The sequence below is a fragment of the Calonectris borealis genome, chromosome 13 (assembly GCF_964195595.1).
Source record: "Calonectris borealis chromosome 13, bCalBor7.hap1.2, whole genome shotgun sequence".
Lineage (NCBI taxonomy): Eukaryota > Metazoa > Chordata > Aves > Procellariiformes > Procellariidae > Calonectris > Calonectris borealis.
In genome coordinates this window covers 91,224-113,639 of record NC_134324.1, presented here as the reverse complement: position 1 = coordinate 113,639, position 22,416 = coordinate 91,224, and the positions used below count along the sequence as shown (strand labels likewise).

At 39.3% G+C, this 22,416-nt stretch overlaps 2 protein-coding genes across 15 annotated transcripts in view; one reads left to right on the top strand and one right to left on the bottom strand.

The window, feature by feature from the left end:
• The window catches only part of LAS1L (LAS1 like ribosome biogenesis factor), a 39,833-nt gene extending 24,337 nt beyond the window's left edge, over nucleotides 1–15,496 (top strand). For 4 of the 8 annotated variants that reach the window (XM_075161857.1, XM_075161858.1, XM_075161851.1 and 1 more), the window contains 2 exons: nucleotides 2,144–2,288; nucleotides 12,393–12,803. In XM_075161857.1, the coding sequence (XP_075017958.1) occupies nucleotides 2,144–2,288; nucleotides 12,393–12,446 (199 nt within the window). In that variant the 3' untranslated portion in view covers nucleotides 12,447–12,803. Of the gene's footprint in view, nucleotides 1–2,143; nucleotides 2,289–12,059; nucleotides 12,145–12,392; nucleotides 12,804–14,584 lie in introns of those variants that run through there. The other 4 variants (XR_012675486.1, XM_075161853.1, XM_075161854.1 and 1 more) reach the window with 4 other exon arrangements.
• A 491-nt stretch (nucleotides 15,497–15,987) lies between these two features.
• Nucleotides 15,988–22,416, bottom strand: part of ZC3H12B (zinc finger CCCH-type containing 12B) — a 61,764-nt gene continuing 55,335 nt past the window's right edge. For 3 of the 7 annotated variants that reach the window (XM_075161842.1, XM_075161843.1, XM_075161844.1), the window contains one exon: nucleotides 15,988–22,039. In XM_075161842.1, coding sequence (XP_075017943.1) covers nucleotides 20,622–22,039 — 1,418 coding nt within the window. In that variant the 3' untranslated portion in view covers nucleotides 15,988–20,621. The remainder of the gene's footprint in view (nucleotides 22,040–22,416) is intronic. The other 4 variants (XM_075161846.1, XM_075161848.1, XM_075161845.1 and 1 more) reach the window with 4 other exon arrangements.

The following is a 22,416-nucleotide window of genomic DNA, read 5'->3' as shown; positions in this document are numbered from 1 at the left end:
CCAGAAAATATGAATAACAGTGACAGTCATGCAGCCTGGGGTGTTGCATTGGGAAGAGCTCTTGCACATATTCATATTTTCACATATTCAGAGTTGTCTTCAGATTAGATTCCAGTTCCAAACCTTCCAAAGAGCAAGGTTTCCATTGTTTTCCATCCTCTTGGTCATCCTCCCTGGGACTAGTCTGTTCTTTTGTCAGTTCAGGCCTGCTGAGAGGGTATTGTTTCTGCTTGATTCATCCAATCAAAATGTAAAATTAGCATCTCAGAGATTACTCAGAGATTTCAAAAAGAAACTATCCTTTCCTACTGCTCCTCTTTCTGAAGAGCAGTACTTAATGAAATCCTTGGTTCTAACACTTTTACGAGACGCAGGACCAAACCTGCCTCTATATCGAGAGGTTAAATGACTTTCCTTTTTGAGTCCTTTTGAATTATATTAGTCACTGACAAGACCTATGCTTTGAGCGCTGCATGAATTTCCTCTCAGACTGTGAAGAGAGCAGGTAACCATTTGTCGTCTTATAGTTTATCATCCCAAAAAGAAGAGTAAATCTGTACTAAATGCAAAAAATCCCTTTTGATTCAGCGGAATAACCCTTTGGTGTCAGCCAGCCATGAATCATGTTTCTTGCACGTGTTCCATGTTGGGAATAAGGCAAATTCCTGGAAGCTGCATATCTGCTTCTAGTCTGCAGAGCCCGGCACTCTCACTGTAGTCACAAATGATAGAATACTTGATCTCAGAGACTTTAAACATAAAGCTGTTCGACTTGATGTTTAGGTAGGTGAGATCACTGATACGAATAAGGAGCTGCAGCAGAATTCTAATTGGCTACAGTAATCAGTACCATTTGGCATCTAGCCAGCGGGCTCTGACAAGAGATGGATGGGGGTTTCTTGATCTGATCCTCATTGGCTCAATTGTTTTTTCTATGCACGGTATCTGGAATCATCATTATGGAGGCTGTAATGAAGTGTGTGTGGAATAGTGTGATTCACTGTTCTGTCTTGTTTGTAAGCTGCTACTTGAAATCATGTAGCATGTGCCCTTTCTGATTTGTGTTGTAGACTTCATGTGTTCTATAATCCCAGTATATTTCTTGGAGTGGTTTCTAGAGTAACAGGAATTAAAAATCACCTAATGATTCCAGGTTCTGCTCTACAAGCAAAGGAATTCCTCTAGATATAAACTTTATATCATACCACTAATGTAGACGTTAAAGGAGCTAGAACTTGGCCATGCTAAAGTCTGCTGTCTGAAAATCCACAGCACGTATTACTCAATTCATTTGTTAATAAAAAATCACTAAAATTACTAATAAATGGGTTTTTTGTCATTTTGCTTTGGACATCAACAAAATCTTTGCTAGTGTCAGCAGGAGTTAAAGTGAGTGCTAGTATCGAAGTGTGATTAGTTACAACTTTACTCTGCATGTGGAAACAGCTCTGTTAAATAAAATTTAGAGTAGAATTAAGAATAGAAAATTTTGGTCGAATTATTGTGGAGTATCATCTCACGAGCATCTCTGTTCCATTCCAAGTAACGTGATACAATCATAGAATAGCCCAGGCTGGAAAGGACCTCAAAAGATCATCTGGTCCAACCTTCTGTGGGAAAGGGAGCCTAGATGTGATTATACAAACTCCATCCTTGCCAAATTCCTCTTATCTAATAGGCTAAGCTTGATAGCAGGAGGGGTAGTGCAAAAGACCCCCAGAAGAGGAAAAAAAAAGCCACCAGGCTTTTCTATTTCTGGATTCCTGAGAAATTTGAGTATTTTTTGAGAGAAAACAGCAAGCAGAAACTATTGCTATGGCGCTGCCCAATTTTTGCAGCTGATGTGCTTACCAATATTTTATCCTTGCTGCTTTTATTCCACACATTATGGGGTAACAGCAGTGGTTTAGGATCTTTGGTAAGCTCTGTCTGTTTCTTTACCTCTAATCCTCTAGTTGCAGGTGGTTGGAGAGATGATCTGGTTGTTCTTTTGTTGGTCTCCCAGCCCCAGCTGCTTTGCCTCCCTTTCCCTCCCCATACCAATGGTAATTCTGCTGCAGCTTCCAGCATCTGTGGTGGTGAGAGTGAGCAGGTAGTTGAATACAAGTGCCAACAGTGGTGATATGTTCCTGTACTCTCACAGGGAAGGTGAAGAATTGAGATTTATCACCATGACAACATTCTCCTGTATCCCAAATTCCTCAAAAGTCTGCGCCATCAGTATATTGCTAGCTGCTCCTGCAGCTGGCAAAACACCTTGCCATTTCTATTGCTTTGTCATCAGCAAGGTAATTAACTGTGTTCTCATTGTTTTTACTTTGGTTTTGGCTGCTTTCATTTAATCCCCACTAAATCTTTCTTCCTACTACTGTTAAAAGTTTTGCTTGCTAGCTCTTCATAAGAAAGGCTCAGTTGTGGATGCTGGCAGCTGACCTGGAGATGTTTTCTACATAGTGTTTCCAATGTATTTTGGTTATGTTCCAACAAGAAAAAGCCCTCTGTGTTTAAAGTTCCATCATAGTTCCTAACAACTGGAAAGCAGAACCATGAAGCAAGCAACCACTGGGTGCACCTGGTCCTGCTGCACCTTCAGTGTTATGTTCCTTTCTCCTTCTTATCAAACTTTGACACTTGTAGCTGCTTTTGTGATGCTCAGTTGTTGCAGCGAGTCATGTGAAGCATTTCAAGTCTCGGCAGTTTTACAGCACTGGCAAGCAGTGGTTGAGTGTTATGATTAAATGGTGAGTTGGTAAAGCTTCCAGTCTGTCCCTGACTTAATATCACCTTTTGTGACTTCAGAATAAATGTGATCTAATTCTTTGGTTTTGGAGAGCATATAAGGGTAGTAGGAAAGAGTTTTGGGAGGTAAAACGTGTTAGGATTTTTGCAAATCCATTAAATGTCCAAAGTGGGTAAGATTTCTGGTTTTCCAAAACTTGCTTTCCTTATCCTTCAAGAGGAGAGCATCACAGTGTCATTAACATGGAAGCTGGAACTGGGAGTTATGATGTCTGTGAAGGTGCTTTGAGATTCTTGCTTGAATAGTTTGCAAAGACACATATTTAAAGGATCTTAAGAAAAAACTCCAAACACAAAACAAACACCCACATATCAACAAGTGCATCTAAACACAAGGCTGACCTTTGGCTCAGCAGGTTTCTGATTCACAAACTGCTGGCAGGTGGGAGGGTAATTGGGAACACTATTCTTCTGTTCTGTGTGTGCTTGTGTGCTTGCTTACACGTCTGCTTTTGTACATAGTTGGAGGCAGGCAGCTCAGACCTTTGATCTCAGCTAGTGCAAACACTTTTACATACTGGAACTGATGTGCAGCTAAACCTGGACTCTTACACCATGATGCACGCTCTGGAAGGTCTCCTAGGATGCATTCATCGTCCCTTCTCCCTGAATGTTAATAGTCTAGGAAATATGCATGGCTGTTTTTTAAAAGGCCTCTTTCTCATAATAAACTTTTCGGGGTATTTTTCTCCCCTCCATGCTGTAAAAAGCATTGGAAAGTCAGATTTTTACATGGGCATAGAAAAAAAATGCATAGCTGTAGAATCACTCTAGTTTTAAAACAAAATGAGAAAAATATTTATACTGCTAATTAGATACTGAAATGGATTCTCATAGTTACAAATGAACCATCTTCTTTATTTGTAAGCTGTTCTTTGGAACGCACTCTTCAATGATTTTCCACAGGTGAGCCATTACTTATCCATACTTCAGGTAATGTTCTCCAGGCTTTACTTTCTAGGACTTGTTTATGATTCCATTGCTTGCAACAAATTAGAAGGAAGTGATCCCTGCTTCTGAGTATATGAAAAGTAGCAGCGAGTCATACAGAACAGACATGGCTATGGGGAAATGCTAGGTCAACCTGTCTGTACACAGAAGAAGAGCAAGTATGTTGCTATAGGATAGAAAAAACTGTCTGTCATCCAGTTCCAAGAGGTTCTTGGGCTCAAGGCTTAGCTGAAGGATATAGATTTCCAGGAGTTTCTGCTATGTACCATACTTGTGTAACTGTAATGGGAAATTTTGCTGAAGATACTTAGCAGAGACAAGAACCTTGGAATAACATGGGTTATCTTCAGGAAGCAGTGCGCTCTGTGCCGTGGTACTTGCCTACACAGTTGACTGTGACCTCTACCTTGACTTGGAGAATAAGCTGCCGGTAACCAGAACAGAAGTGTTTGCCAAGGCGCACAGCTCTTCTGTTCCTGGAAGAGACAAACCAAATTTGCATTATAAATTCTTGCTCACATGTGCCAAAACACTCCTCTTGATACCTGCAAATGGACAGCTGGAAGGACCTTTTTTTTCCAGTTTCTTTGGTGCTTTTCTTGTAGGTAATGCTTAGTTATTTGGTGCTTGCAAGGATATGAAGAAAGATGCGGTGACATTACGGAATTCATGACAGATTGATTGTTCGTAGTTTTATGGTTAGGAGGAAGCTGCCATTTCATTTTATAGTGCAAAGTAGTAGATTACCCTGGAGAGAATTAAACCTTTTCTGCAATGCCTGTCCAGGGGGCAAGGGTGGAATTTCTATGGTGGTGCTTAGCAGAGGCTTATACTGATGTTGCCGTGGAACTAGCCATCAGTGAAACCAATTACACAAACTGGTTTAGAAACCTTGCTTTAAAAAAGGGAGGGGAAGCCTGAGCCACCAGTAAATATCTTGCAGGTAAGGCTGAGGGTATCATTCACTTTTCACCTACAGTATTCTGTTCTCTTCATATACCGTGGAAATAAAAGAAGAGGGAAAGTGATGTACACGATGTAGCTAACTTCCTGAAGAAATCGCATAAGAACTGATTTCTGCTGCAGTGCAGTGCATGATTATGTTATAGAAGCAGAATGAGTCCCCACTAACTGCTGCATTGCAGACCTGCACAGAGTGTGTTGCCTCTTCTGTGTAGCATAGAATTACTTGTACTTCTCGAACTCTTACTGCAGAGAAAACCAAAGCAATTTACAAAGCAGGTGCATAAGGAATCATCTTGCTAACTGCAAAGTTCAGCCACTTCTTGGGTGGAACGTGGTAGCAGCTAAGCATAGCAGAAGTATGCTGGAAAGTAGTATCCTGGAAACTTAAAATAGCAAAGGTCGCAGTTACCAATTTCTGCTCACTGTAGGCTATTTTTTTCATACTGTCTTGAAAGTAGTCTTCTGTGTAGATTGCTGCATGCCTTTTCTTCATATTTTAATATGAAACAATTTCAGCATATATTCAATGGTGAAATTGCCATAGAGGTATATAATTAATTCCTTCTAGGAATTTGTAAATTACCTTGAAACTTGCTTTAATCAGAATTTGCTGCTGTCATCTTTGAAGAGACCTCATTTTAAATAATGTCAATGACAAGATTTATAATTGCTCTTACATAATTCTCCTGTAAGTTACAAGACCTTGTTGTCCAGAAGGTGCCTCAAAAGAACCTGAGGCTTTGCTTCAAATCATACCATTCTTTCTGTTCATACCTCCTTGGCTTCTATACTGCGTGTAGTTGTGGCACAAAGGTACTGAAGAGCCTTAAGGCACCGGTGGCATCATGACTGTAAAGCTATACAAGACAGTACCGCTTCAAAGAGTTTTTCTAGCCTAAAAGACAGGAAAAAGAGGAGTCAAAACCCACTGGCAAATCCAGAAGGTGGATTGATTTTAATTTGTTGTTGTTAACTGCTTTTGATACTGGAGAAAAAGCAAACCTGTGGGAAAGGAGCATGGGTTGATGGCTGGAGGCATGTTTCCTCATCTTATATTTAGGCATGAATAGGAGCAGGGAGAGATGACAAACCATTTCTCATGACAAACCTCTGTTCCCTTATTGCCAGAGATGTGGGGATGGAGAGTGGACTGAAGTAGTTACAACAGAATCTGAAAGACCTAGAACCTGAGCTCGTTTGAAGAAAAGCATGATTGCACCAGCGGAGCAGGAAGCTGGTGCACCCGCAGGCAGGAAGCCTGCTTTTGAATGCTGGAAATAAAGAGGCACCCTTTGCCAGAGTAGACAATCTCGTTGATGCTGTGAAGAATTAGCATGGCAGTCTAAGTGATTTTTATACTAGAAAAATAGGATTGAGTTGGTGAGAAAAAAAGTTCATTCCTCCTTATCACTTCTGCTGGTGTGTATCCTACCTCAGCTCTATCTGCCGTAGGTTGTCTTGTATCGAGCGAGAAAGTTTTGTTTTCAACATTAAGCTCTGTCTGTCCCTAAACTAGCAAACCAAACAGAGATTAGGCTCAAAACGTTCTCTAACATCCACATTCATTTGAGCCTACAGCAGTATTTTGCCTGCACTGTTCTGTACTGTTACAGACTTAATGCAGTCTTTTCAAGAGAGTAGCATGGTGGTGCACTGCAAAAGCTGGGTTGTGCTACCAGAACAGAGCTGTTGGGCCCTTCCTTGAATGGAAGCGATTAGTGTAAAGCTTGGGAGTTTTTTTCTTTGCAGAAGGCTTCGCCCCCTTCCTAAGGGGGGAGAGAGGTTCCTGGATTTATTAGGAAATGACAGACAGAGATAGTTGGAATACAAGAAGATAGCAAGGGAATAGCGGGAATGTGGAGGCAGCTTCAAGGTGAAGTGGAAGATACAATTCTGAAAATGACTTGTCTGTTGCAAAGGGGATTAGGATGACCAGTTTATCTGTTCTTCCCTAGTCTGGTGTATTTTATGACTATGTTTGCAGCTGAATTTGTTTATCTGCACACATTCCAATGGCATGACATATTTTGCTTGCTTCTTATGGTAGATACTTTCTGATACCTAACTGCCTGATACTGTTTGCCTTGTGGTTTCCCAGGACCATCGAGAACTATTTTGTTGAAATGGAAGAAAGGGCATTTAGCTGAAGACACCTAATTAATGCATTTCAGCTAGAAGCAGTATCTTAAATGTTGCTGCATGTGATTTATTCCCCCCCTCCTTCTCTTAAAACTAGGCAATTGGATGATGCAAATCAGTATGAATAAATGCACTGTGATGCAGCATTGGACACAATTTAGACTACTGATAGCCATGGAACGGCTCTCGCTTAGCTTAAACTATTCAAGATGTCTGGTAGTCACAATGGTAGTCACGGAGGACAACTTCATGGAAACCTTTCTGTGGAAGACCAACCTCAATTTGTTTATTTAAAGATTTTTTTAAAAAACAGTAAATATAATGGCATCAGAGGTATGCAGTGACCTGGTGTAGCATACTGGGTTTGTTTTCTAGAAATTCAGTCTCAATGCAGTAGTAGAAAGGTCTGGGACAAATTTGAATTACAGAAAGCAGAGTCCTCAAAGAGCAGGAGCGAGCACGCAAAGGTGACATTTCTTATCCTTAAGAAAAAGGGCATGCTAGGCATAGCTGTCAGCAAATTGTTTGAGCTGGGTCACTCTGGAATAAATTGCCCAGAGAGATTGTGGAGTCTCCATCCTTGGAGACATTCAAAACCCAGCTGGACGTGGGCCTGGGCAGCCTGTTCCAGATGACCTGAGCAGGGGGATTGGACTAGACAATCTTAAGAGGTTTTTTCCAACCTCAGTGATTCTATGAAAATGTCTCTGCTCATTTCTTTTCCTACTTCCTCAATGAAAACTGATAATAGCAATAAACTGCTGAAGTAGTTTTAGTAATGACCTAAAAAGTAACTGAATAGAAGCCTCCACATGTAACCATTTTTGTCTAAACTGAAAACCAATTTCAGGTGTTTATAGGAACAGTAATACTATCCTGTGGAATCTAGTTAGTACTTGTTTTCAGGAGTAGTATATTTGAGGACATACAAGTTAACCACAGAGGGCTTGGGATTAGGAAAAAGCAATTTTGTAATACCTATATTTTATTGTTTCTGTTTGGTTTTGTGCTGTCTTCTGAAGCACCTAGTTCTGGCTACTCAGACAGCAAACATGGGAGTGTTTGCTGTGGATTTGATTTCATTGTGCAACTTCTGTTCACCTAACAGTATTTGGAGTCTTACAGCCTGCAAAAGAAACAGATACATCTTTTTTTTTCTCATTTTTGAAAGGATGATCATTTCTTTACTGGCTTCAGAACTGAAGATCTTTTGATCTGTGATTGACTACAGGAAAAAAACAGTCTTTAAATATCTTTTATTTTCATTAAATGGTAGAGTTCCCATAGGTTAGCAAGTATTATGCTGTCCTTTCACCTCTGTGACTGAGTTTTTTCTAGGACTACCAGTAAACCATTTCAGCAAGTGGGTCACAAGCAGCGAATAATCTGTCAAAAGAAAAGTCTGTCCCTTGTGTTGGCAGATCAAATTCTGCAACGGTCTAGATCAAACTAATTGACCAGTTAATGTTTCCTTCCCTTATCAGTAGCACTAGGTTCCTTTGGAGGAAGATGGCTGGACTGCATTTTGAAATATGATTTAGTCATAGTGAGGGCTGATTGTATATTGATTGCAGACTAAAAGGTTGCAAGCCAGATATATAGATTTCAGTGCTTCATTGTGCAGAATCTGGAAAAAGCCAGCAGGTGTTGCTTTCCCCTTTGCCCCCAGTAATTGCTTTCCATGTGGCCTAAGATGCAGAAAGGAGCGATTGCAAGAGCTTCATCTGTATTCAGCCAAGGAGGTGGTTTTCTTTTTCTCTTCATGTGCTGCTTCCGCTTGGCTGTTTTTTGAACAGTGTGATGTGTCATGCAGTTCGTATTACTACAAAATACCCATGTAGAAAATGAAAAAAACACATACCAGGCCAAATGTAACACATGTTTCTGCATCTATTTGTGTGGGTGAAACGAGCACACAGTTTCTGCCACTCAGATCACAGCCTAGCAGGAGGCCAAGGAAGAACCTCAGAAAGAAGCGTGAGGAAAACCTGTTGTTACCACAAATAAAAAGGACCAGAACCTGATTTATTCCTGTAGCTGTGCCTGGAAACAATCCAACTTTCATCAGGAGTGTTACAATAGCAGCTTGTTCGTTCTTCTTATTTCCCTTGCATAGCAGCTTCTCCGTTTGTCAAAGGCCATGTGGCATCGGAAAGATTGTCTGACTTGCCCAGAGGCAGAGGGGAGCAGATTTTCTTGGCTACTTCTCACGTATTCTTCTATTTAGAAGCTTTGTCCACTGTCTTTCAGCTATGTGGGTTTTCTGCTTCCCCTTCAAAAGGGGTTTGTATGGGCTATTCCAGAAGGGGTGTTTGCTGTTTACTTCTTTGATACTGCACTCCAACTTCTCTATCTGCAGAGGGCTGTTCTGCCAGGATCACTGTAGGGGTACAGCAGTATGGTATAAGAGATTGTGAAAATTTGATGCTTTACTTGGAAAATATCCATAAGATGCTTGGAAAAAGCATCTGCAGCATAGGCAATGGGACACTCCCTTTCTAAAAGCCGTGGCCATCTTTGTCTTTCTCTCTGGCTCCGCAGACTTAAAGCAAATGAAAGTAATGAACTGCAGAAGGGGTTTCCTGGAGCATGGAGTTTGGCATTAATTTGGAAAAAGGGCTTTGGACAAGTCATGTAACAGAAGCAGAAGCTCTTGCTGCAGCCCTAATTCACCAGGTCCACAGATGAGAATGGAGCGCTTGGTGATCTTACGATGCGTTTAATCTATGTTGTTTAACATCTGCCTGAATTCTGCTTGCCTTGTTTGAGGTCTCTGCTTCTTACTAAATAGTTCCTATGAATCTGTAGCAAAAGTTGATTACGTAACAGGAAAAATGGGTTTCAGCTGACAACCTCTCTCCCTTTTAAAGATGAACTCAATCTTGAGAGACAATCAAGAGCCCATCTCAATTCCTGTGTTTCACCTCTTTTTCTGCTTTTGTTGTTGTTTCTGGAGGTTCAGAAAGTTGGAGAATGTGCTTTCCCTATGCTAGAAACAACAGCCTAGCTATCCACAAAGTTTTCCCCCACAAGGTTGCTGAATAAATCATTTTTTGGTCTTTCCCTGCTCCTGTTTTTCTGCCTGCCACTTATCACACAGTTGGGCCTCTTGTAGAACCCTTTACACACAGTGTCTCTGGTTTGCCATCAGATCTTCCCGAAGGCAAGCATGCTGTTTCCAAAACAGAATAACCTGAATCTCAGAGAAGCAAAATAGTTCAAAAAGAGCTGAATCCAACCAAAACCAGTGAATTTTGAGGCTGTACTCCATTGTTGCATATTTAGCTGTCTTTGCAGATATACTATTGGAAAAAACTAGTGGCAAACAAGTGGCTGGGGGACAAAGTAGCACTGATTATGGAAAAGGCACTTTCTCCCTTGAATCCCAAGTAATAAAGTGCTATTACTCTGCTTGGCAATATTCCAGTTTCACCCCCCCCTGAAAAGCAGTTATCTGTGACGGTCTTGCTCTTGGCAACCCTCAAGGAGTAAGTTAAGGCAGAGAATGATGTCAGTGTCTGTCCCCTGAGTCCCTGTCCTGGGAATGACAGCAGGTCTGTGAAGTCATGAATAATGAGGAGTATACATCACAAGGGAGGAAAACTCAGCCCGTTAGCAGGCTGAATTCGGGAGAGTTTCCAGCAGCCAGAGGAAGACTGTCAGGTCATTACACTGGGTGTGATAGCTGTGATGTTTCTGTGTTGGCTTTGTCCGCAAGGCCTCTGGCAGTGTTTCCTCCGAACAGGGAGTGTCCAAGAGGTGTTTTGACCTTAAAGGAGAAATTATCCGTCTCTGAGGAGTTCTGAGCAGGAACCTCTGCTATATAGCCAGTTATTCAAGTACTGAACATTCGGAAAAGGCATTGAGTTTTTCGGTGTATAGCTTGCAGTTGCTGTATAAATAAAACTTTCCAAACATCTCAGTCTTTTTTGCAGAAATTATTTTGTCTTCAGAGGTTTTTGGTTTTGTTTTAACATGAGACATTAAGTTCCTGTGATACTTGGATACTTCAGGTCCAAGTTCCTTCCTCCCTGGTCACAAAAGATTGTGTTCTTTGGTGGGTTTTCTGGTGTATGCTGCGTGTGTGCTTTGTCAAAGTTTATGTTTAGTGTTGCTGTGGCAACCTCTGAAGCGCTGAATAGCTGCTGTCGTCCTCAGGCAGACATGTTGTTTTTAGTGATAAGCACGTGTGCTTTTTGTTTACTCCCAGTGTCAGTTTTACCTGACAGCAGGGGCAAATTTGGCAAATCATGACCACTTGGAGAGTTTTCTGAGGGTAGAGTTGCTTTAGGGATTGCATCAAGCAGTTGCACTGACATTTCAAAAATGGGATTTATCATTTAATGGCCATGGATAATGACTGGATTTTGTTGTCCTAAGGATGAGATGCATAAGCAGGTAAGTGAGAGGGATGGTTAATATGTGCTGAAGGGTAAAGACAGTGAATAGGCAAGGAATATATTGTTATCCTGGAGGATGCTAGGTTGTAGCTAGGAGTGCGTGACCTCTCCTTGGGCATAATGAATACAGAAAGTGAAAAACATGCACGAAACAACCAGATTTTCCCTTTTTCTCCTTCACAATGTCAGATACTAGGTTTCAAGTGGATCCTTTAAAGATTTGTTTTATTGATAAATTTTAGCTTTCCTCTTCACCGTTCTCATAAAATGAATAAAAATGATAAAACAAACCCTTATCTGACCTACTTAACAACATGGTAGTGATTTAAGTTCCTTCACATAGTAAAACTTTAGACAGGGAAAGGTTTACAGATGTTCTCTAGCTGTTCTTTGAGCCTTGTGTTTGACAGTGCCTTATGTCTGGGAACAGTATATAAAATCTTACTTGTTCCCTTGTATGCTGTGTTAGCGAGTCACGTAAATGGGTCCCTGTCTGGGGGATCTCCTGGGACTCAGCCCTAACTGGGTAACTTCTGCAACAAAAAGGGATTTTACGCCTGTTTGAGTGAACCACCTTCTAAAATTAGAAATTACTTAGCGTGCTGTGAGTGTCACCAAACAACAACTTCCTTTAAATTCTCTGTAAATGCACTAGTTTCTGTGACTTCTTTGTAAAGCCATAGGAATGGCTAGTTTCCACGTGCAGAATGTATAGGCATTGTGACATCTGTAACTTGTGACAGACTGTTTTCATGTCAACTGCTTGCTGTGTTAGCACTTCACCTGATTAGCTTCTATTCCGAGCTGCAAAGGACAGATGAAGGTTCAGATGAAAATTGTTGTGTGGTTATTTCTGAAGTCATGTCTCCCTCACAGTTGTTAGTAACTGGTAAGCCTTTCCTTTGCTTTGTGCTTTGGTACCTTTGGCACCTTGGGACTGTTGCCTCTCTTGAATAAACTGATTAAAAACTAAGGACATTCCAGCAGCTAAATGTTCAAAGCTAAAAATGAGAAATTACATTTTGTTTGGGAAATAAAACTTCTTAGCAAGTTTAAAGTGCTATCAAAATTACTTTGGTGACATGGGCTTCTAAATCAACTCAGTGCTTATGTGCTTTATTTCTCTTCCTCTCACAGCTCTGCAGAGTTGAATATTCCTGTGACAGGAGGATTGTTATGGACCCAGAATGACTTCCATAAAATAAAAAGTGGCCTTCAACTTTTCTAAGATGGCAGAGTGCTCTGCAGCTTTCCGTATTGCATAGAATAAATGGCATGGAAGAACTAGTAATGGTGATGGGCAAATAGCCACTCCAGGATATTTTTTTTTTTCGTGAAGATTTACTGATTTTTACCATGTAAAATCAGTATTTTATAAAGGTGGTGTTTTAAGTTCCATGTGTAGTAACCATTGTCTTGCCTACCTACTATCATGACTTTTAGCTCTAGTTGATGTTTGCCAAATACACTTAAAGTGCTTCGGAATCCCTCAGTGTTCCTTGATTATTTTCATGGTTAGTAAATAAAACTGACTGGAGGCAAACCTTCTTTCTGGATCCTGTTTTTCCTTTTTCACTCAGGTATTCTGGAAAGTGTCCTCTGGTCCTTGTTAGCCAGACTGTTGAGCCCTTCCTATTTCAGTGACGCTAATATTGTCCTGTATGAGTTTGCATGATTTTGCCAGGATAAGATTGTGCTACAGTTTTCATCTGGCTAGGATTTCACATGGAGCTTCAGGGATCAAGCCTAGTTATAGCATGGCTGAATGCACTGTAGTGCTTAAATATCTTCGACATTTCTTTTTCTCACCATTTTTTTCAAGTGATAGTCTTGAGGCTGCTACTATCTCTTTTTAATTAAAGTTTTCTTTTGATGTTATTTCTATTTCATGATTTTGCTGAGGTTGATAACCAATACTGTGGTCTTTGCTGAGAGCTAGTGTGATTACTGCAGAAATGGACTTGACTACCTTGTTGGAAAGTTGTTGAGAAAAAGGACTTCCAGCTAGTTTTTCCTAAATTCATCTTTATCTATATTAAAGGTTCTTGGAACTTGGAGGCTTCTGCAATTACCTGACAAAAAATAGGAGTTTAAGGATATATTTATTGCAGGACTCCTTAGTAAGAACTTGTTGGAGTGTACCTGTTAGAGGGTAAGACAGAGCCTTTCTCTGAGTCAGTCCAATAATTTGCAGTATTTACAAACTAAACAGAAACAGGAACATGTCAGTGCAGCATTCTGAAATGGAATCTTTTTAGCTCTTTAGAGCTACTGCTGACATTACGTGCTAATGTTCTGTAGAAAGAGATACAAAAAAGGACATACAACTTCAGCAGTACATCGGGTAGGACTGAATTGCAAGTTTAGAACAGCAACTTCATAGATGCTTTCATCTGGCTCTCAAGTAACGGCTTAGCTAAATGTCCGTAATGTAAGTATTATTTCTTTGTTCTAATTTTTTGTCATCCCGTTCTACTGCAGTTACTCTTTACCAGACAGCCAAAAGTTGTTTAAAATGGAAGATATGTTGTACATTTCCTTCTCTAAAAACAAACAGTGCTAATGCAAAAGAAAACAAACTTCTCTTTCTGTTAGGAGGGATTTTTCATGTAAGCCCTTCCCCTTTCTGGTATTTTTAGAAATTTCTCCTTTTACCCAGCAGTTCCTCAAGCTTATTTAGGAAATTTTGAGTGAAGAGGATTTGTTCTTTTATTATTGTATTTGATAGAGTATCCAATTAGTTAAATTATTGTATTTGGTACTGCTCAGGTCTGTCAATGCAAACAAGCATAACGGTTCAAAAAGGATGGTGTGGTGCTAGCAAATACTGTGCTGTACGTAACCTTTTTCCCCTTTGGTAAAGGTTTACTTGGTAAAATCATGTGCTACTATAGTTTGTCAGCTGTATTACTGCCCTGTGCATCTGCCGTTACCCCACCTAGTGAATTATGGAATAAAAATCCTGGTCTTTGATCTAACTGCAGAGTCAAATAAAATAGTTAAATCCAGTGCTGTGGATGACTTGTAGAAAAGCACAAAACTGCCAGATCCTTCAAAAAAAGAATACCAAGACTTGAGGAGAAGCCGTAGTAATGGCATGAATTTTACACAAAGTGTTACTGGTGGGGGGGGGTGGGAGCAGGCTTGAAACAAAGGGGAAAACAGAGAAGTTGGGAATGGCTGGAGAAAAGAAACATAAATGTTTCGATTTTTAAAAAATGAAGAAGGGGCTTCTACTAAAACACCAAAAGTGTAAAACCTAGACAATTATGTATTGCTCTGTTCAGGATTATGAAACTCAGTGTTTGTTTGATCTGATTAATTCACAGGAGGAACAATTTTGTAGCTACTTCGCCAAGTACCTGGGAAATGACTACGTTGCTATGAATAATACACAATAAATGCATAGATAGCCTTAACATTTAAAGGCAGCCAGTTCAAATGACTTAAAAAGCACGTAAGTAAAGAGTTACCTGTATTTGGTACTTCTGAGGTCTGTCAATGCAAACATAACAGTCCAAAAAGGAAAGGGTCATGCTGGCAAAATAGCGTGCTACATATAATTTTTTTCCCCTTTGGTAAAAGTTTACTTGGTAAAATTTGTTTTCAAAATGCTAATTGCTTTCTTTGCTAGAAGCATATTCTGAGTGGGGATAGGAAAGGCAATGCTGATGTATTCCTAAACGACTTGATTTGGCAGGACTTCTTGAGACTGCTTTTTCACTGTAAATTAATCTCTCCAGACAGGTTTTTACTGTGTGAAAACATCTCCAAAGGGAAGCTATAGAAAGGATTGGAGATAGAAGCTAGGACTATATGGAATAAATCATGTAAATAGGAATTGCTGAGGAAGTTAAGGCCTGGGTCCACTGCTTTTGTGGCCTGTGATCCCTTTTGGCTTTTTCCACTTCTTGAATTTCTCTTCAGTGTAAATAATTGGACAGAGTAGTGGAACCTTATTAGGATAATTTGTTCCTGGCTATTCAAGTCTTTAATATTCTGTTTTCTCATTCCTGAAGGCAGCTACTCTGACAAGGACTTCAGCTCTACCCAGGGGTTACAGTTTTGGGGAGAAAACTGGAACAGTAAGAATATCCTGTGGAATCTAATTAGTACTTGTTTTCAGGAGTGGTATACTTGAGGATGTAAATTAAACACAAAGGGCCTGGGCCTAGGAAAAAGCAACTATGTAATACAGGTATTTTGTTGGGTTTGAGCTGCCTTCTGAATCACCCGGTTCCTGGCCAGGTGAGTTCAGGCAAATCCAGATAGCGATGATCTTTGTATGTCACTTTCCTTTTGTTAGCTTTACTCCCGCTCCCCGCCCCCAACAAGTGAAAGTGCTTTGAGTCAAAACAATGGTAGTAAATGACTTTGTATCACCTCCCCCATAGTAAGGGAAATGATTAGGTGTTTAAATAGCAAAAGAAAATTTGTGTAATACAGAGATGGACATAGGATGTTATTCTGACAAGACAGGACCTAAATAGTACCTTTTCCTCTGCTTTTTAAAGAAGAGTAAAACTCTTGTCCAGTTCTTCACAGATGCATTTAAGCACAGATGGAAAATCTAAGCATTATGTATGATTTCAGAATCTGGGTATTTTTCAGTAAATCAGCTAAAAATATTGAGAAATAATTTGGACGGACTACAACAGTTGTTTTGGACAAAACAGCTTTTTGGAGCTCTCACCTAAAGAGAGTTACAAAATAAAAAGCTAGAAACAAATAATCCAGTGGCTCTCAGTTTTATTAAATAAGCAAATTTTTTTATATAAAGTATAACATGTTTCATATTATTAAATAATTGTGCAAACCTTTTACACAGAGCAGGGGGGAAACAGGTAATAGCCTATATTTCTTTTAGATTCCTCTCTCAATTCTTTTAATACATTTACAAACTTTAAATACCACAGACCAAAATTACAGATATTGTATAATGGCTCTTCAAAGGCTAACCAAACACTGGCATGAGAATAACTTAAGTGACGGTGCACTTGTATTTTTCCAGTTGAAATACTGCAAGAAATACACTTAATAAGGGCTCTGTCACACAGACAAGCTATAGGTACATCAGAGGAGTATTAAAGCTGAACACTCACCATAGAAATAATAGTGACAGATCTAATGATCTGACTACTATGAGTCCTGTAGTACTAATGCTTCAGGTAAACTTTTGGCAAGTCAAGTAATATTTCAACTCTGTGGAGCAAAGTCTCACAGAAATGATGCATGTTCCTCCTCTTCAGCATGGAGTTGTAAAAATTACTATAGTCAAAGTATGTCCCTTGAAGTGTTCCTGTTTGTGGTTTGGTATACATCATAGGGTGACGTGCATGTATACAAGTATTTTTTAACTGAATTATTTGGACAGATTCTTTGCCTGTTCTGACTTTATCACTAAGAATTTCAAAATGCCAAAATTCACGATTTGAGGCAAACTAGCATTAAAAGTATGTAGATGTTTTGGTTTTGTTTGGTTTTTTTAATGAGGATCCTTCTGCTTGTTCTAAGCAACCACACCCACTCCTTCTATTTTTAAGTTTACAGTCAAAGCATTTTTACAAAAGCTAAACAGACTCGTGCTAGTGAATGAATTTACATGCATCAGCAACTAGAGCAGTGCACGCTTATTACTACAGAGATTTACGAATACCACATACTGGTTTAACATCCATTTTCACTCATTTTGTCATTAAGACTTACATTATATTTGGGTCAACCAAAAAAACCCAAAGAGATTTATAAAATTTTACAACGATTAAACAGTAATGTTTAATTCTACAAATGAATAAAGCCAACTACTGCAGCTCAATAGGACAACAACGGGACTAACAGTAATGAAATCATCTATATGTACAATTTAATATATTACTGACATGTAATTCTTACAAAAAACATTAAATAACTTAGACTGACATCCCATAAAGCATTTGATTTTTTGATTCATGAATTTAAGGATATACACTTTTAAGTGACAAATCATGTGAAAGTAATATAGCTAAAGAAGAAAGATCAGTAGGTCAGAACTCCCAGAGAATGCTCTGGCCCCAGTAAAGCACTGAAGACTACTGCTTAACTCTTGCTGATTGCAGTAGGCCAGGATTTTACCTTCCCACCTTTCCCCCCCCCCATCTAGAATTGTAATTTCATGGATTTTATTAAAATATAGTTTCTAGAACTGTTCTCTTACAGTTTTAAAAACATTTAAATACCATGCTCTCAAAAAGAGCATTTATACAAAGTCTTATATTTACAATATAGACAGTTATGATCAGGTGTTAATAAGATCAACTCTTCCATGTAAGAAGAAATCTAAGCTTATGCGCTGAAGGTTAATGAATGTGTCAGTGTTTGAATCGGCTTGTAAACATATCTGAAAACAGATGTGGATGACTGAACTATCACTTAAAGCAGTTGATTAGGAAAGACTACATCACATACAGAAGTTTCATTACCTCTAAGGAGGACTAAACAAGCACAAAATTTGCAAATTATTTCCACAAGGCTACACTGCTCATCCTGTAACTCTATGCATGATAGATGCTAATAACTTCTTAGAAAAAGACAATTTGCCCTCAAAGTGCCTTAGGGAAATAGTATGCTGGGTTTGTATTGGCATAGCATTCCCATTGTTTAAAAAGGAATTATTCTATCAGTAAGACAAAAGTTAGTGAAAATTAAAATGACTAGACAAATCCTACAAAAATGAGTATCTCCATAAACCACCCAACACTTCATACAGAAATTTCTGCTCAGTTTTCCACGTTAGAAAACATCAAAAACACCTACTAAGCCTCTCTTAAAATAGCTTATCTATATAATTGGAGAAAAAGGGAACAAACATTTTTCTACATACAAATATTTAATTCCATGCAAGATGGAAAACATGAGTGCACAATAAACTTCATTTTATACCTCAATAGTTTATAAATTAATCTGTTAAGAATAAAGCAGGGTCTATAGCAATTATATTGTTACATTTTTAAACACATGCAGATGAGTCAACAGCAACATTTTTACATAAAGTTTAGTGCAAGAATGTATCTGCTTAATAAATAGACTAAAGATAACTATGTAATGCTTTGAGGTGTACACGCAGCATCTGTGCACATAATAAACTGGTTCTGAAAAGTTGTCCTTGTTTGTCTATAAACTACAAGTGCCCATTTTAAATAAAAAAGATCCATAATTACTCATGGGCTACTTCCCTGTGACACATGGTGTCACAAACGTTGTGGTGAAAATGTAATACTGAAGTTAATCTAGAGTTTTTTTTTTCTTTTTTTTTTTTATACACAGTTTTTATACAATCAAGAAAAAGAGATACAATTTGTATCAACAAACAAAAGGTCATTTCTGGTTATTTGAGGCATTGCTCTCAGCTGCTTATGCCATGCAAGAGAAGAGAATAAGAATTAATTGCAAATTAAAAATATAAAATGCTGGTTAGTAAGAAATGTTTTTGAAAACTGGCCAAGAGTTAAATCTGTTTTCCCCAACTATTATAAATGTCTGAAGATTTTTTTTTCCTCATTAACAGAGATGATAACCAACTAATTAAAACTTAAGTTATTTTTAAATACCAAGTGTAAATACAGAATCACCTTCAAGTTAACTCATTTTAAATACATAATGACATGGTCATTATATATGTTACCTGTACCAACACAAGAATATTTATCCTGTGTGAAATGATACGGTTATCAAATATCAGTAGATTAACTGTTGTTGCACCTGTAATTGTGGTTTGTTGTTGGTTTGTTTTGGGGTTTTTTTATATGACAGGAACATATTTTGCACATGGTAGAGAGCCCACAAGATATTTTGAATCAAACCAACCATTACAGTAACACAAGTGGAGGAAATATATAACTTTGTTCCTCAGACAAACAGATAACTAGAAAGCAGCATGCAAGCCATTATCAAAACACCAGAAACAACCCTGACTGCAGCCTCACGTTCCGTGTGTTTCACAGTAAGAAACATTTAGGCAGTGTCACACCTTCTCATGAAGAAACAAAAGGCCATAAACCAGGCCTTCTCAACTTTCATGAAAAAAACTACAGTAGAAGTCAACAAGTCCTAGCTCGAGACGTATCGAGTTAGTAATGGTTCGAAATGTTGAAATATACAATGGTTTCAAAAAAGGGCGTCCAGTCAGTGCAGCTTAAAAAACAATAAACGCCTCTTTTGGAGACATTTAGCTACAAAGGTTCCCACCCTGAGCAAGATACCAGTTGCGCAAACAATGCCACACAAAATTATCTCACCTGTTGAAACAGGAACTCTAAAAGCCTTCATGAGGCAAATGCACACCTTTGCGTGGATCTGAAGAGCAAAAAACCAGGCCAGCGTAGCCACAAACCCAAACTGTAGCATCTCTTTTCAAGAAGCAGCCTTCCCCCGCCACCCCCTTCTCAAGTTGACCTTGTACAGCATCTTGAATGTTAGGCTCACACAGACACCATCCTTGCCCCCAGAGGAAGGGCTGTAGTTACTGATGAACTTCCATGTTAAACATCCAGTTTCCGCTGCTTCAGGTCGAGTAATCCAATTTACATAAAACTGACAATTTACTTCCTGCTTGTCTAGTCATCTGGGCCAGCAGCTGCTTACTGCACAGTTGAGAGGCAATTCTGAAGAGAGAAGCTACAGTTAAACTTCTTTTAGTTTATTGAATGGCGCTCAAGCCTTCACACTCAATGTTTTGGTCCTAATTTAATAAAGTATTTGGCTTCTGTTGGATTGAGCCAACATATTGGACGATGTAATAGATAGTCAAACTCTTGGGGAACAGTTTTGAAATTTAAGTACCAACAACAATACTGACATTCAAAAGCTGAAAACAGTTTTTCCTTTTACAAATTGAGTATTTTAATTTTTGTCAAGTTTACTTTTTCTTCAATATTTAATATGCCAGTAGGCAGGGTCCAATGACAAAGCTGAAACCCTAAAAGTCATCTGGGTGTGTATAGACCATACTTTTAAAGGCCGATTAGGTATTTATAAGCAAATTGAAAGTGTACACTAATACATGCAATATAATTGCTAACAATAGTTTTGTAGTAACAGCTTTGAGACACTGAACGTGACATTGTAGTTCTTAATGAGCTATCCATGCAGCAAGGTATGCATTTCCTATAAAATACTATTAAAAATCCCTATATTTAAAATCTTAAAATTTACAATACAATCAACTCTTATATAGTGCCTCAGCATCTATAGGATTGCTACTGTGTACAGAATTTTGTACTATCTTAGTAGAAAATATTTACAATAGATTGGCCCCTTCCTTCTTCATTTAAGTTCTCCCCCAGGTCCTATACGCTATGGTTTCATTTGTCCAAAAGAGGCTGTAATGCTTTAACGCCCTGTTCTTAATTTGGCAACAATCATAGCTGCCAGCTGTTGTGCATCTGTCATGTGTGGATTCTTTTCCATCACAGAAAGGACAATGCTTGGAGGGAAAATATTGCAGAGATTCTTGTACGTTTGATACTGATGCTCTGGGATGATATGTGGTTCCCGTGGCTCACCACATATCCCAATCCAGGGATTCCTCCAGAGCTGCTCCATCTTCTCAGGCATGCTTCTTACCATTACAGGTTCGTAACATGGCTGCATGAGGTTGTTACTCAATGGATATGAGTGGTAAGTGTAAGAGTCTGATGCACATGGTAGTGGATCCCAGCTAGCATGCTGCTCTCGACAGAGAGGTGGTCTTCTTTGCCTTGTAGGGTTACTTTCATAAAGCCGTGAGTCAGAAATACTGTCCATTCTTGTCATGACCAAGGCACGGCTTGGTTGTGCAGATGGATGAACATTTTGAGGCACAGGGTATTCTCCTGGACAACTGGACCGTGCTCCAACAACTGGATGCTGGGCATGTAGGCCTAGGTGGGAAACTGACTGTTTGCGAAGGGATTGCTTAGGCTCTTCAGTTCCATAGCTCTGAACTCTATTTAAGGCTTCATGGTAACCATGGGAAAAAGGCTGAAGACGATTTTGCGATGGCAGTCTGTGGATCTTCACATTGTCTTCTGGACTGGCATCTGCTACACCCAGATACAAGTCATTGTAAGAGGAATAAGAATCATTACTTGTATGGCTTAAGCAACTGTCAGGACAGGGGCTTGAGTTTCTAGAATACATCCCCTGGTCCATATCAGCCCCGTAATAATCTGTGTTACGGATACTACTTATGCTCAAGTTGGAGAAATCACTGAGTAAGGAATAATAGCCATGGTCCCCCAATGATTCATATTTGGGATACTGGTCAGTATAGCTAACTGAGGTGCCATGGCTATTGGTGACTAGTATAGGAGGATATTGCACACTGGACATATGTTCCAGTGAGGATTTCTGATGCATGAACTGTGAGGAACCTGGCACCGGACTGCTTGCAGAACGAGTATTTAATGCACCAGCTGCATGGCTTTTTGGTGGAGGGAGCGTTGGTACACTTAATGCAGAAACCAGAGACGGGACAGAGCTGGCCTCGGACTTGCGGGCTACTGATAACTTTTCCTCAGGCTCCACAGCTACTGATCTAATGCTTGGATCTGACTGACGTTTTGGGGCAATGCGTTTCACTTCAGAACTGATTTCTCCTTTGGAGCTGGATGGCCCTGTGCCACATTTGGCCAAGGCTCCCTCACTCATAGTTTTCACAGCAGATAATTTGGCACTTATTCGAAGCTCATCCGCTACTGACCTTTGAGGCTGGTTTGCCCGTTCTGGGTGGTAATATTTACATTTGTGCCCATAGGTGCACTTTTTACCTGGAAGAAAAGTGTTTTCAGGTTAAATAAACCAAAAACTAATCAATACCACCAGTTGCTATCTTTTTTCTTTATATATTTCACCACTTCTCAATAGTAATATTTCTATATTAACCCCCTAAGGAATAATTATATATATTGTATATACAGGCAGTCACAGACTCTGCTACCTGTATCCACATATATGACTGCATCAAGGGCAAGACACATCACTTTTCTTCCAACTGGCTCATGATTTCAATACTGACCACATACTCTATGCTATATAGAACAAAACAGCTCTAACACAGTTTGTGTAGCTATGAATCTCCTTCCTTGAATACAAACCAGAAGAAAATAGCAAAAAGCTGTGTTATCCACAAGGTATATCTGGTAAT